This window comes from Schistocerca piceifrons, chromosome X (assembly GCF_021461385.2).
Source record: "Schistocerca piceifrons isolate TAMUIC-IGC-003096 chromosome X, iqSchPice1.1, whole genome shotgun sequence".
NCBI classification, from domain to species: domain Eukaryota; kingdom Metazoa; phylum Arthropoda; class Insecta; order Orthoptera; family Acrididae; genus Schistocerca; species Schistocerca piceifrons.
The window spans coordinates 22,109,230-22,121,122 of NC_060149.1; the positions used below are offsets into that span (position 1 = coordinate 22,109,230).

At 58.0% G+C, this 11,893-nt stretch overlaps 1 protein-coding gene across 1 annotated transcript; it reads left to right on the forward strand.

The window, feature by feature from the left end:
• Nucleotides 1-1,445: 1,445 nt before the first annotated feature.
• LOC124722156 (translation initiation factor IF-2-like) lies at nucleotides 1,446-2,917 on the forward strand. Its single transcript, XM_047247359.1, has 3 exons — nucleotides 1,446-2,252; nucleotides 2,357-2,552; nucleotides 2,772-2,917. The coding sequence occupies exons 1-3, from the start codon at nucleotides 1,446-1,448 to the stop codon at nucleotides 2,915-2,917; spliced, it is 1,149 nt and encodes a 382-aa protein (XP_047103315.1).
• The last annotated feature ends 8,976 nt before the right edge of the window (nucleotides 2,918-11,893 follow it).

An 11,893-nucleotide genomic window follows, 5' to 3' on the forward strand; every position in this document is an offset into this window, starting at 1 on the left:
GGATTCAAATTTTCCGAACTGGTCGCGGCCATCCTTTAGCAGGCCCTTCTGCTTTTAATGCAAGTCACACTGTCGCGTTTCGGTGCTCGCAGTGTGTGATCAGTGTCGTCGTCCCGTGTGGCTCTCATTGCTGTGATAAGCGTTTTTAATTGTACTCTTCGGGCCACCATTGTTTATCTGCTCGTCTTCGTCAAGTGTCATTTTTATTATTTGTGGAAATTATATAAACGTCCCTTGTGAAACTATCCCTTTTTTGTATATTTTAACGCCCATTGTTTCCCCTTTTCATGTGGAAACTTCATCTTTTATCTCCATAGTTTACGTACGTACCGTTACTCCTGTGTTGTTTTTTGTAGTCTCTTGGCTGAAGAGCAGTGAATTGTGCTGCTGCCAGCCCACATCTGCCCGCATGAGCAGGGGTATGAAATAACAACTAAGGGAAAAAAGAAATGTAACACATAATTACTTCTGACTGTTTTTTCAGAGAATTTTTTTTTCTGTGCTCAAGCGCAACTTTCGTATATTATGTAATAAATGAGGAAGAATAGATGCAAATATAAACAACACGATTCTTGTAACATTTTGCCCCTTTGGAAAGGGAAGACGTTAACTTACGTCCTTACTAGTACTAATAGTTGCATTTACAGACGAAAACATATCACTTAGTTGCAATGACATTGTTCGCCTGACCAGAAATACCAGTTAGCAGATAATTAGATTTATTGTACACGTAGGTGCCTCCAGTTGTTACTTACGATTAATTTACATTGATAAATGACAGTTAGCCTTGACTGATGCAATACGCGAATTCGTAAACCACAATCAAATTCTGCTTTAAGCTTCATTTACCGGGTAATAGATTCTATAGAAAAGACAGAAACGGGAAAGCTGCAAATAACGTAAACCATAAAGTTTAGCAATTAATATCGCTTCTCGGCCTTTTGGCTAAGATCAAAGTGTAGTACTGGCTGGACTTAGGTTTAACTTACGCGGCGGTCCTGACCCGCAGCAGCGTGGTGGGCTCACAGGCTGCCTTGCCCTCACCCTGTGTGAGTGTGCAGGCGTCTGCGACGCCCAGGACGGCGGTGGTTGCTACCCCCGCGTCGTGTGTACTGTGTGTGCGCACGCCGAGGAGGTCTGGCATCCCCCTGCCGACACGCTCTGCTACGTCAACCGCGTCGCCACGAGTGCCGAGCGCAAGTTCGGGAGGTGAAGGCAGCACGCTGCCGACGCCTACCGCCGAACGCGTCGCTCCGGCCAGAGGCGCAGTGTCCGGCAAAGGCCGCGGCTCGCCGCTGCCCGCGCCGGCCATTGCACCCAGTGGCGTACGCTGGTCACGTCGTGCGGCTGCCGCAGGCGCCTCCCGCCCGCCATCTGTCGGGAGCGTGGGTACCGGCCTGGGACTGCCGCCCGCATTCGCTACGCCGCCAACAGGTGGCTCTGCGATGCGGGTGGGCCGTGGCAGGCAGGCTGCCTCGTTCGCCGCGACCGTTGGTGTTGTCATTCACGGCGCAGCCGCGCCGCTGGTTGACGCACTAAAGGTCGCGCGCCCGGCGGATGCACCGGATGGTGTGGTGCTTGTGCGGTCGCAGACGTACACGCGCCGCGTTTCCTCTGCCCTGCCGGCGGCTACGTCGAGTGACGCCCGTCACTCCGTCTCCGCTCAGGCAGGGAGTGCTACTAAACAAGCAGCCTCTGTTGCAGATAACGAGTGGCACGTAGTCACCCCACGAAGGGACAGACGCCGTGCTGCAGGACGCAGATCACCGCCTCCGGACCGACGGCGCATCATACCGCCCAGTCCGCCTAACAGCGGCCCGGCGCGAGCCAACGCGCCTGGGCGGCCGGCGCGAGCTAAACCTCCTGTTTCTCGCGCTGGCGCCAGGGCGCGGGCGACCGCTGGGCCATCTGTTGGCGGCGCGGCGAACACCAGCCGCGGTGCGCCCGACCCGAGCGCCAGGCCGGCGCAAGCTACACCGGCCCCTGCTGCTACCGCTGCGCCACCTGTCACCACCGGCGCGGCGATCGAAAGCAGCACTGCGCGGCCCACGCCAGATGGCAGCACGGCACCACGACCGACGCAGACGACGGAGCAGCGCGACGTGAACGGAGGGACTGCAGCTGCATTTCCGAGACGTGGCAGCAGCAAGAGGAGATGCCGACGCCGTAACAACCGTCCCAGTCCTGATCCTCCGCCGCAAAACTCCCGTCCTTCACCAAACCTGACAGACCCCCTGTACCCTCCGAACAGGGCGCAACCGAGGCGCAGCTCCGCCCCCCCCCCCCCCCCCCCCCCCCCCCGGCGGACGACGCTCGGCTAACGGAGAGGCAGCGGCGCTGGCTGGCGGCCCTGGAGAGCGTTCACGACAAGCAGTGGTGGGACGCATTCGTCGCGGTCGTCGAGGACTTCATCTCCGAGATCGCCGAGACGAAGCCACAACGCCAGGCAGCCGGAGGTCGACAGGATGGGCCACCAGCAGCAGCGCACCGCGGCCAGGGCCGCGCCGACGCTGCTGCCAATCCCCCTCCCCCTGCCCCTACACGCGGCCGCGGTGGGCAGCGCGGTGGACGTGGCGCACGGCGCGCGGCGGCCGCCGAGCGTCGGTACGACGCGAATGCAGCGTCTGAGATTCAGAAGCTGTACCGCGCGGATCGGCGCAAGGCGATGCAGCGCGTCCTTGGCGAGACTCCGCCGTACTGCCAAATCGATGGCAACGTGCTCACGGAGCACTTCAAGAAAGTATATGCTAAATCTGACTTTTCTGTTTCAGATGCGCCAGCTGCTGTCCCGGACTTTGCCGCCACCACGCCTCCTGATGTCAGCGAGGAGGTCCTGCCGCCGATCACCCCCTCAGAGGTGCAACAGTGGCTCCAGAAGGCGAGCAATACTGCTCCTGGGTCAGTCGGAGTCACCTAGTCGGACTTGCGACGTGAGGATCCTGGCTGCCACATGCTAGCTAAGATCTTCTCGCGCTGCTGGAATGAGCGGAAGACTCCGGTGCAGTGGAAAGTATCCACTACCGTCCTCATCGACAAGAAAGGGGACGTCTCGGACTTGACAAACTGGCGGCCTTTAGCATTGAGCTCTACCATCTCTAAGCTCTTTGCTGCAATCGTTGCGGACCGCACTTCTCTCTGGGCAGAGCGTTTGAACCTGCTCTCCCCAGAACAGAAGGGCTTCCGCACGTTTGAAGGCTGCTACGAGCACAACTTCATTGTGCAGACGGCAATTGATGATGCAAGGCGCAGGGGAGGCCAACCATGCTTTGCCTGGTTTGATCTGGCGAATGCCTTCGGTTCAGTGCCTCACGCTCACCTCCTTGGAGTACTGAGCAGGATGGGACTGCCAGAGCAATTGCATCAGCTAATTGCCGATATGTACAATGGTTGCTCCACCCGCGTCCGTACATCTGACGGACTAACGGAGGAGATAGAGATCCAGGCGGGGGTCAAGCAGGGCTGTCCACTGTCGCCCATCGTCTTTAACCTCGCGCTCGAGCCGGTACTTCGCGCCGCAACCTCGCTCAGAAATGAGTGTGGTATTCCGCTTAGCGGCGTCAGTGTGAGCGCACTGGCGTATGCGGACGATATCGTGCTTCTGGCGCGGGATTCAGAGGCGATGCAGACGCTCCTCAATGTTGTGGGTGAGGCGGCGACGTGGGCCGGGCTTACCTTCAAGCCGTCGAAGTGTGCCACGCTTCACATCCACCGTCGGCAGACACTAGGCTCGGTATTCGCCCTGCAAGGGGGAGAACCAGCCGTGCTCGGTGCGGGTGACGCCTACCTCCATCCTGGCGTTCCCACCGGGTACAAAGTCACGCAGACGCCAACGGATGCGATCGCGGCAATTCGACGCGACTTGCAGCACCTGGACGCTTCCCTGCTGACTCCCTGGCAGAAGATTGACGCTTTGCGTGTCTTCCTCCTCCCTAGGCTTGACTTTGTCATGCGGGGCGGAGCGGTACGCAAGGGGCCGCTGTCTGCACTCGACAAGGCAATGAAAGCGGCTGTCAAATCTTGGCTGTTCCTTCCACAGCGTGCGTCCACTGAACAGCTGTACCTCGCCCTCGGAGAGGGAGGATGCGGCCTGACGCCGCTCGCGGACGCTGCGGACATCTCGACGATCGTCCACGGCTTCCGCATGCTGCACTGCGACGACGCCACCGTCCGCGACATCGCCTGGGCCACTCTATCTACGACCGCGCGCCGCCGACTGGGGAGGGAGCCGAGTCGTTCCGACTTGGCCACCTACCTTAGCGGCAGCACTGAGGGTGACCTCGCACGTGACGGAGGTGACATCCAGTCACTGTGGACGCGCGTCAGGAACGCCACAAGGCGCCTAGCGCCGCGTGGCGTCACCTGGCGCTGGAGTGAGCTGCTTTCTGAGTTGCAGGTGGAGGTCAACGGCCGACCCGCCATCGCTGACGACGCGGAACACGGCGACATCGGAGGGGTGACGCAGCCGGCCACGGAGGGGGCGGCGCCTGGGACTACACGACACCTCGAAGATGGCGGCGATGGACCGCAGCGCGATGATGACAGCGTGGGACGCACCGCCAACACTGTCGTCGAGCATGTCCGGGTGGGAGGGGGCGCCAAACGTCTTCTCTCGCGGACGCTCCGCGAGTGGCTGAGGCAGCGCCTGCGCCACATCCTACTCAGGAAACCGGACCAGGGGAAGGTGTTCGAGTGCACCAGGGAGTCCACAGCGTCCAACCACTTCATGGCGGGAGGAAAATACACGCGCTTCGCAGACTGGCGCTTTATCCATCGCGCCAGGCTCGGAGTCGTGCCTCTCAACGGCTGCCGCCGTTTTGATGGGCGGGCAAACATCAACAAAGCCTGCCGACGCTGTGGCCACAACAATGAGACGCTCCCGCACGTGATCAACGCGTGTATGGTGCACTCAGCAGCCCTGCAGTATCGCCACAACGCGGTCCTCAACCGCCTCGCGACAGCAGTCGCTGGGCGGCCAAGGAGAGGAAACACTGCTGTTCCTGACATCAGGATCAACCAAACCGTCATAGGGGACAGCAGTGGGCTGCGTCCGGACCTCGTAATAACTCACGAGGCCGCGAAGACTGTGACCATCGTCGATGTGACAATCCCCTTTGAGAATAGGCGGATTGCGCTCGACAACGCTCGGCAACTGAAGAAAATAAAGTACGCCGACGTTGCGCGCGGATTAGCCGCTCGCGGCAATTCCGTCACTGTCGACGCCCTGGTTGTCGGCAGTCTGGGGGCGTGGGACCGCCAGAACGATGCAGTGCTTCGGCACCTAGGCATCGCTACCCGCTACTGCCAACTGATGCGGCGGCTGATGGTGTCTGACACCATCAAGTGGTCCCGCGACATTTACGTGGAACACATTACTGGCCACCGCCATTATGTGTCCCCCTAGACTGTGGCATGCTCTGACGTCAGGCTGCGAGACCCTCGAGACTGCAGTCGTCGGAGAACTTCGAGGTCGGTGCCTTCGTGACGTCGGTGTCGAGATTGTCCTCCACGACGCGGGACCTGCGGCGCTACACCATCTTCGCGCCGGACTGCAGCAGTGCCGAGTCAGTAGCGGTGCGTGCGGTGCTGCCTGGTGCCCCTCCCTCCGTGGTGTCCGCCGAATATGGCCCCCACCTCGGTTGGCGCGGTGCTAGGCGGCGCCAAACGTGTGCCTACTGCCCGGCAGTCTCCAGCCAGCGTGGGAAGCAACGCCCTCCTGCCACGACACCCCAGTGACGTCTGCCGCAAGGCGGACAGAGGGGAGAAGTCCGGCTGTGTGTGACCCGCCTGCGTGCGTGGCACACCAGCCGCTGGCAGCCGTGCATGTGCAGTGTGCTGTCAGGGCATGGAGATGAATGGAATAAAACAAAACAGATCCTAAAACTAGCTCCAAACCTTTCCCTGCCTGAAATAACTAAGGCCGCGCCTATCGCGGAATTAATCTTACGGTGACATAGTTAAGCATCCGCGCCTAACGCGGCCTTCTAATATTTACGTAGTGTACTTAACCCACGAGTTAGAATAAGATTCAATTACTTAAGTGCGGTTAGAACCGTTTCACTAAATTTAATTCTATCTAAAATTAATAGATCTGTAAAACTCGCATTGTATAGAGTCATGGGTATTCTTTCTTAAATTTATACTTCGTAAAATTGTAACTAAGAATTACCACGGACAATAAAAATGTTTCTTTCCTGCTTTTCGCCGCAGATTTCATATTATCTGCGGCTTCCAAAAATTTAAAACGACATAGCCAGCGACAATGAACCAAATTCTTTTTTTTTTTTTCCTTTATTGTGATTTCATGCCCCTGCCCCATATGGGCAGGGGAGGGCTGTCAGCAGCACAATCCGCCGCTCTTCAGCCGAGTGACATGACAACTAAAACAAGAATAAAATAATACATACATAAGGAGGTAAAAAAAGGGGAACATAAAACAGAGTAAGGGGAGAAAATGGAGGTAAAAATCACTGACATGTAGAAGGTCATTGGGGACAGTTAAAAAAGTCACCAGAAAGTTAAAAAACACAGTTGGCGATTCTTAAAACACAGAGAAGACACTGGATGCACATGCACAGGTTAAAAGTTGGCCACAGTATTAAAAACACTCCGAAGACAACACACTTAAAACCCACGTGGAGCACACACGACGAAGAGTAAAACTACCAGGCGGGACCTGCCAAGGGAAAGGGCAGAGAGGATGGAAAAGGAGGGGAGAGCATGGGGCAGCTGGGGAAGCGGCGGGAGGAAGAGAGGAGGGGCAACTGTGGGTTCACGAAGAGGCAGGAGACACATGGGGCGAGAGAGGAAAAGGGAAGACAGGGCAGGAGGGAGCGCAGAGACACCGAAAGAAGGCACAAGAGATGGATGGGGAGTAGGAGGGGAAATCCGCTGAGAAGGAGGGAGGGGGAGGAGAGGGAGCCCTGAGGAGGAGGCAGGAAGAGGGGGTTAGAGTTGGTAGGAAGGGTAGATGTCAGGGCGAAGCTCATCATCCGGGAGTGGTAGACGGTGGAAGTTGTGTTGGGAAAGGAGATGGAGGGTGTGGAGATGGAGAGAGGGAGAGACACAACGGTAAAGGCGCGGCAACTGGTTGGGAGTGGAGAGGAAGGGAGACATCAGGGGGTGAGGGGGACCAAGGCGGCGGACAATATATAGTGTGCGGATATGTTCAAGGAAAAGGAGAAGGTGGGGGAAGGGGATGAGGTCATAGAGGATGCGCGTGGGGGACGGAAGGCGGATGCGGAAGGCGAGGCGGAGTGCATGGCGTTCGAGGATTTGGAGGGCTTTATAGAACCGGGGAGGGGCGGAAATCCAAGCGATGCTGGCATAACAAAGGATGGGGCGGATCATGGATTTGTAGGTGTGAAGGATGGTGGAAGGATGCAGACCCCACGTCCGGCCGGACAGGAGTTTCAGGAGGCGGAGGCGGTGGTGAGCTTTGTTTTGGATGGTAAGGAGATGGGGAGTCCAGGTGAGGTGGCGGTCGAGTGTGAGGCCAAGGTATTTGAGGGTAGGAGTGAGGTGGATAGGACGGCCGTAAATGGTGAGGTAGAAATCATGGAGGCGGAAGGAGCGGGTGGTGCGGCCTATGATGATCGCCTGGGTCTTGGAGGGATTAACACGGAGGAACCACTGGTTGCACCAAGCGGTGAAGTGGTCAAGGTGGGTTTGGAGGGTACGTTGGGACCGCTGGAGGGTAGGATAAAGGGCTAGGAAGGCGGTGTCATCAGCGAACTGGAGAAGATGAACAGGAGGGGGAGGTTTGGGCATATCAGCAGTGTACAGGAGATAGAGGAGAGGGGAAAGGACAGAACCTTGGGGCACGCCGGCAGAGGGGTAGAAAGTACGGGAGTTGGAATTGTGGATAGTCACATAGGAGGGACGATGGGAGAGGAAGGAAGCAACGAGACAGACGAAGTTGATGGGGAGAGCATAGGTCTGGAGTTTGAAAAGGAGCCCGGGATGCCAGACACGGTCATAGGCGTTCTGGAGATCAAGGGAAACAAAGATAGCAGAGCGACGGGAGTTAAGTTGGAGGGAAAGAAGATGGGTAAGGTTAAGGAGCTGGTCGTCAGCAGAGAAGGAAGGGCGGAAGCCACATTGGGTAAGAGGAAGGAGGCGGTGGAGGTTAAGGTGGCGGTGGATACGGCGAGAGAGGATGGCCTCAAAGACCTTACTGAACATGGAGGTGAGGCAGATGGGACGATAGGAAGAGGTAGCAGAGGGGGGTTTGTTAGGCTTAGGGAACAGCAGAACACGGGAAGTCTTCCACAGGTCAGGGTAAAATCCAGTGGAGAGGAGGACATTGAACAGGGTAGCAAGGACAGACAGGAAGGATGGAGGGGATTCCTTGAGGTGACGGTAGGTGACACCATCATGACCAGGGGCGGTGTTGCGTTTGGAGCGGAGGACGAGTGTGATGTCTTGCATGGTGATGGGAGTGTTGATGTCGGACGGGGGTAGCCGAGCCAAGTACTGGAAGCTAGGGGCTAGCGGGGGGACAGAGGTGTCAGTGCGGTCAAGGACAGTGGGGAAGAGGGAGTAATCAAAATGGGGATCGTCAGGAATGGAGAAGACCTCGGACAGGTGGGAAGCAAAATGGTTAGCCTTACTGAGGTTGTCGGGAAAGGGTCGATCGTCATGGAGGATGGGGTAATGCGGGGTGGGATGGCTACCAGTAAGGCGGTGGAAGGCTGACCAGTACTTGGAGGAGTTGACAGGGAGGGTGGAGTTGAGGCGTGTGCATGTCTGACGCCAGTCCCGGCGTTTCTTTGCTGCAAGGAGGTTCCGGATATGTCGCTGTAATTGCCGGTGGCGGGTGAGAGTATCCCGGTCACGAGTGCGGAGGAAGGAGCGGTAGAGCCTGCGGGATTCACGCAGAAGAAGGACGGCCTGTGGAGGAAGTGTAGGGCGGTGAGGGTGGATGAGTTTGGTAGGGACATGAGCGTCCACAGCGTCAGTGATGGTCTTCTGAAGGAAGGAATAGGCATGGGTGATGTCATCAGGGTGGTGGAAAGTGAGGGGGTGGCTTTCGACCTGTAAGGCAATGGAGTCCCGGTAGGCATCCCAATTGGCACGGTGGTAGTCATGGACAGATTTTGGAGGGGCAGGTGGGCGGGTGGCTGCAGTGGCAGGACGGGTAGAGGAGATGGTGAGAAGGACAGGGAGATGGTCACTACCGACGGGATCGAGGACATCAACGGCAATGCGACCAAGGAGGTTGGGGGAAGCGAGGATAACATCAGGGGTGGAGTTACTTTCAGGACGGGTGTGCTGTGGGAGAGGAACAAGGTCACCATGGAGGGTGGCAAGGAACTGATGCCACCGCCGAAGGGTGGCAGGGTCACGGCTGTGGATGTTGAGATCAGCGGCGATCACGTAGGTGGAGAAGGTACGGTCAACATGGGAAATGAAGTCAAAGGGGAGAGGAGCTGCGGGGCGAATATAGATAGTGGCACAGGTGACGGTGAGGGAGGGAAAAAAGAGGCTGAGGAGAAGGTGTTCGGTAGGGTCATTGAGGAGGGGTTGTGGCCGGACAGGAAGATGCCGGAGGTGGCCGATAGCGACCCCGCCTCGAGCTAGGGGAAGGGGATTGTCAGTGCGGTGAAGGAGATAAGGGGAGACGCGGACCACATGGTGGGGTTGGAGGAAGGTTTCATTAAGGATGAAGGAGTCAACCTGGTGCTGGGAGAGGGTATGCATGAAGAGGCATTTGTTTGCAGGGAGGGAGCGAATGTTGAGGTAGAGGAGACGATACTGTTGACGGGCCATGGCGTTGGGTGCGGGAAGGGTGTGGGAAGGGGAGAGAGGGGCTTAAACGAGGGTGTCTAGGCGGGTGAAGGTAAAGTGGGCCTGGTTGTGGGAGTATGTGGCGTAGGTGTTTAAGTGGAAAACAGAGCGGGCAGCGAGGGAAATCTGCTGGAGTGTGTGGGTGCGCTGGAAGGGGTGGATGTTCTGCAGGACGACGGTGAGGAATTGGATGATGTCTTCTGCTGTAGGGGGAGGGCGGAGAGAATTGTTAGGGTGGATAGGTGGGTCAATGGGGCGAACGGGGACAGTGAGTTCAGGGTTGGCGGGAGGGGGCTTGGCTTTGCATTTGGAGGAATAGGTGGGGTGAGTTTCATTGCAGGTGTTGCAGGATGGGGGGGAGGCGAGGTTGGGACACTGTTTGAGGAAGTGGGAGGCTTTACAATGGGGGCAGGTGGGTGGGTTCTTGCAGTTTTGGGTGAGGTGGTCATTGTACAGAAGACAACGCTGGCAGCGGTAGGATTGAGGAGGGGAACGGGACGGGTCAACAGGGTGGCGGCGGTTGAAAATCAGGGCTCCCTGCATGAGGAGGTGGTCGATGGAGGAGGCGGACTCTGTAAAGATACGCATGAGGAAAGTAGGGCCAGAGGAGTTGTAAATACGGCGGGCAGAGCGGACTTCCAGGGAGGGGTGGGCATTCAGTTCCGCCAACACCTCAGCCTCCGTGATCACAGGGCTGAGTTTTGTGATGACGGCAGTGAGGGTCGGCGGACGACGAGGCGGTTGGGGTTGACGAGGAGAGGAGTATGTAAGGAATGGGGTGAGGGATGCGTGGGGCCCAAAGGTGATGCGGTGAAGGCGCCGGAGGAGATCAGTATGGAAGGACGGAGAGGGAGACTTGATGAGGACAGAGTCTCTGCGAGGGATAAGTTGGGTGATGGGTGCACTGGGGATGTACTTCCGGATTTCAAGGGTGAGGGTGCGGGCATCTAGGAATTTCGGGTCAGGGTTGGCGAGGACAAAGGTATACAGGGAGGGGGCTGGAGAGGAGGGAGGTGGGGTGGTATCCATAGCGGGGTCAGTGGGAGGTGGGGCGGGCAGTGGCTTTTTGGAGGAAGGAGTAGAGGAGAGGTCGCCACTGGGCCGTTTGGAAGATTTTTTGGCAGGTGAGGGACTGGATGGATAGGGAGGTGGTGGGAGGCAGGGCCCTCCTGTGAGGCAGAAGCACCGGATGATAGGGTATGGCGCTCCGTGGTGGCGACTGTGGCGCGGCGGGCGGAGACTCTGGCAGGGGAAGCAGCGGTAGTCGCAGGGGGGAGAGGGGGAAAGTCGTCTCGGCGGGCGACAGGAGGGGGAGGGGGGTTGGGAGCAGGGACAGAGGCAGGAGCGGGAGAAGCAGCAGGGGCAGTAGCAGGGGTAGGAGCAGGAGTGACGTACAGGTGGGGATACATCGATGGAGAGGAGATAGATGGGGAGGAGACTGTGAGTAGGGGAGGTGCATGAGACGGGTGAATCCCGGAGGAAGCACTCCATGACGTTACAGTGGGGGCAGGTGAAGGAGAGGTGTAGATGATGGTGGTAGTTGGGGCGTCCATGATCGCAGGCGGCAGCGAACACCGAGAGACGGCGGCAGCGGCGAGCACCGAGAGACGGCGGCAGAAGAAGCGGCGAGCACCAAGAGACGGCGACAGCGGCGGCGGCTGAAGAAGCGGCGACCAGGTGGTGGCGACAGGAGAGGAAGCGGCGAGCACCGACAGATGGCAACCAAGCGGCGACGGCGACGGCGACGGCGGCGGCGGCGAGCACCGGGCGGCGGCGGCGGCGGCGGCGGCGGCGGCGGCGGCGTGCAGACGGGCAACAGCGCGACAAGCACGATTGGGGCTCTTCCACGTCGAAGATACACCCTGAGAGCAGCCCAGGCAGTGCGAGTCCTCGATGAGGAAGTGAGGGAATCCAACCCTCGAATGCCAACCAAATTCTTTTTTTTTCATTTATTGAATTTCAATTCCCCCCGAAGGGGGCGGGCTGGCAGCAGCTTAGTACGCCGCTCTTCAGCCGACAGATTTTGTGACAAAGAGCAAGAGAACAAATAAGAAAAACAACAGGCGATAAAATCGGAGACTTACAGAGTAACAAGGCGAAAAGAAAT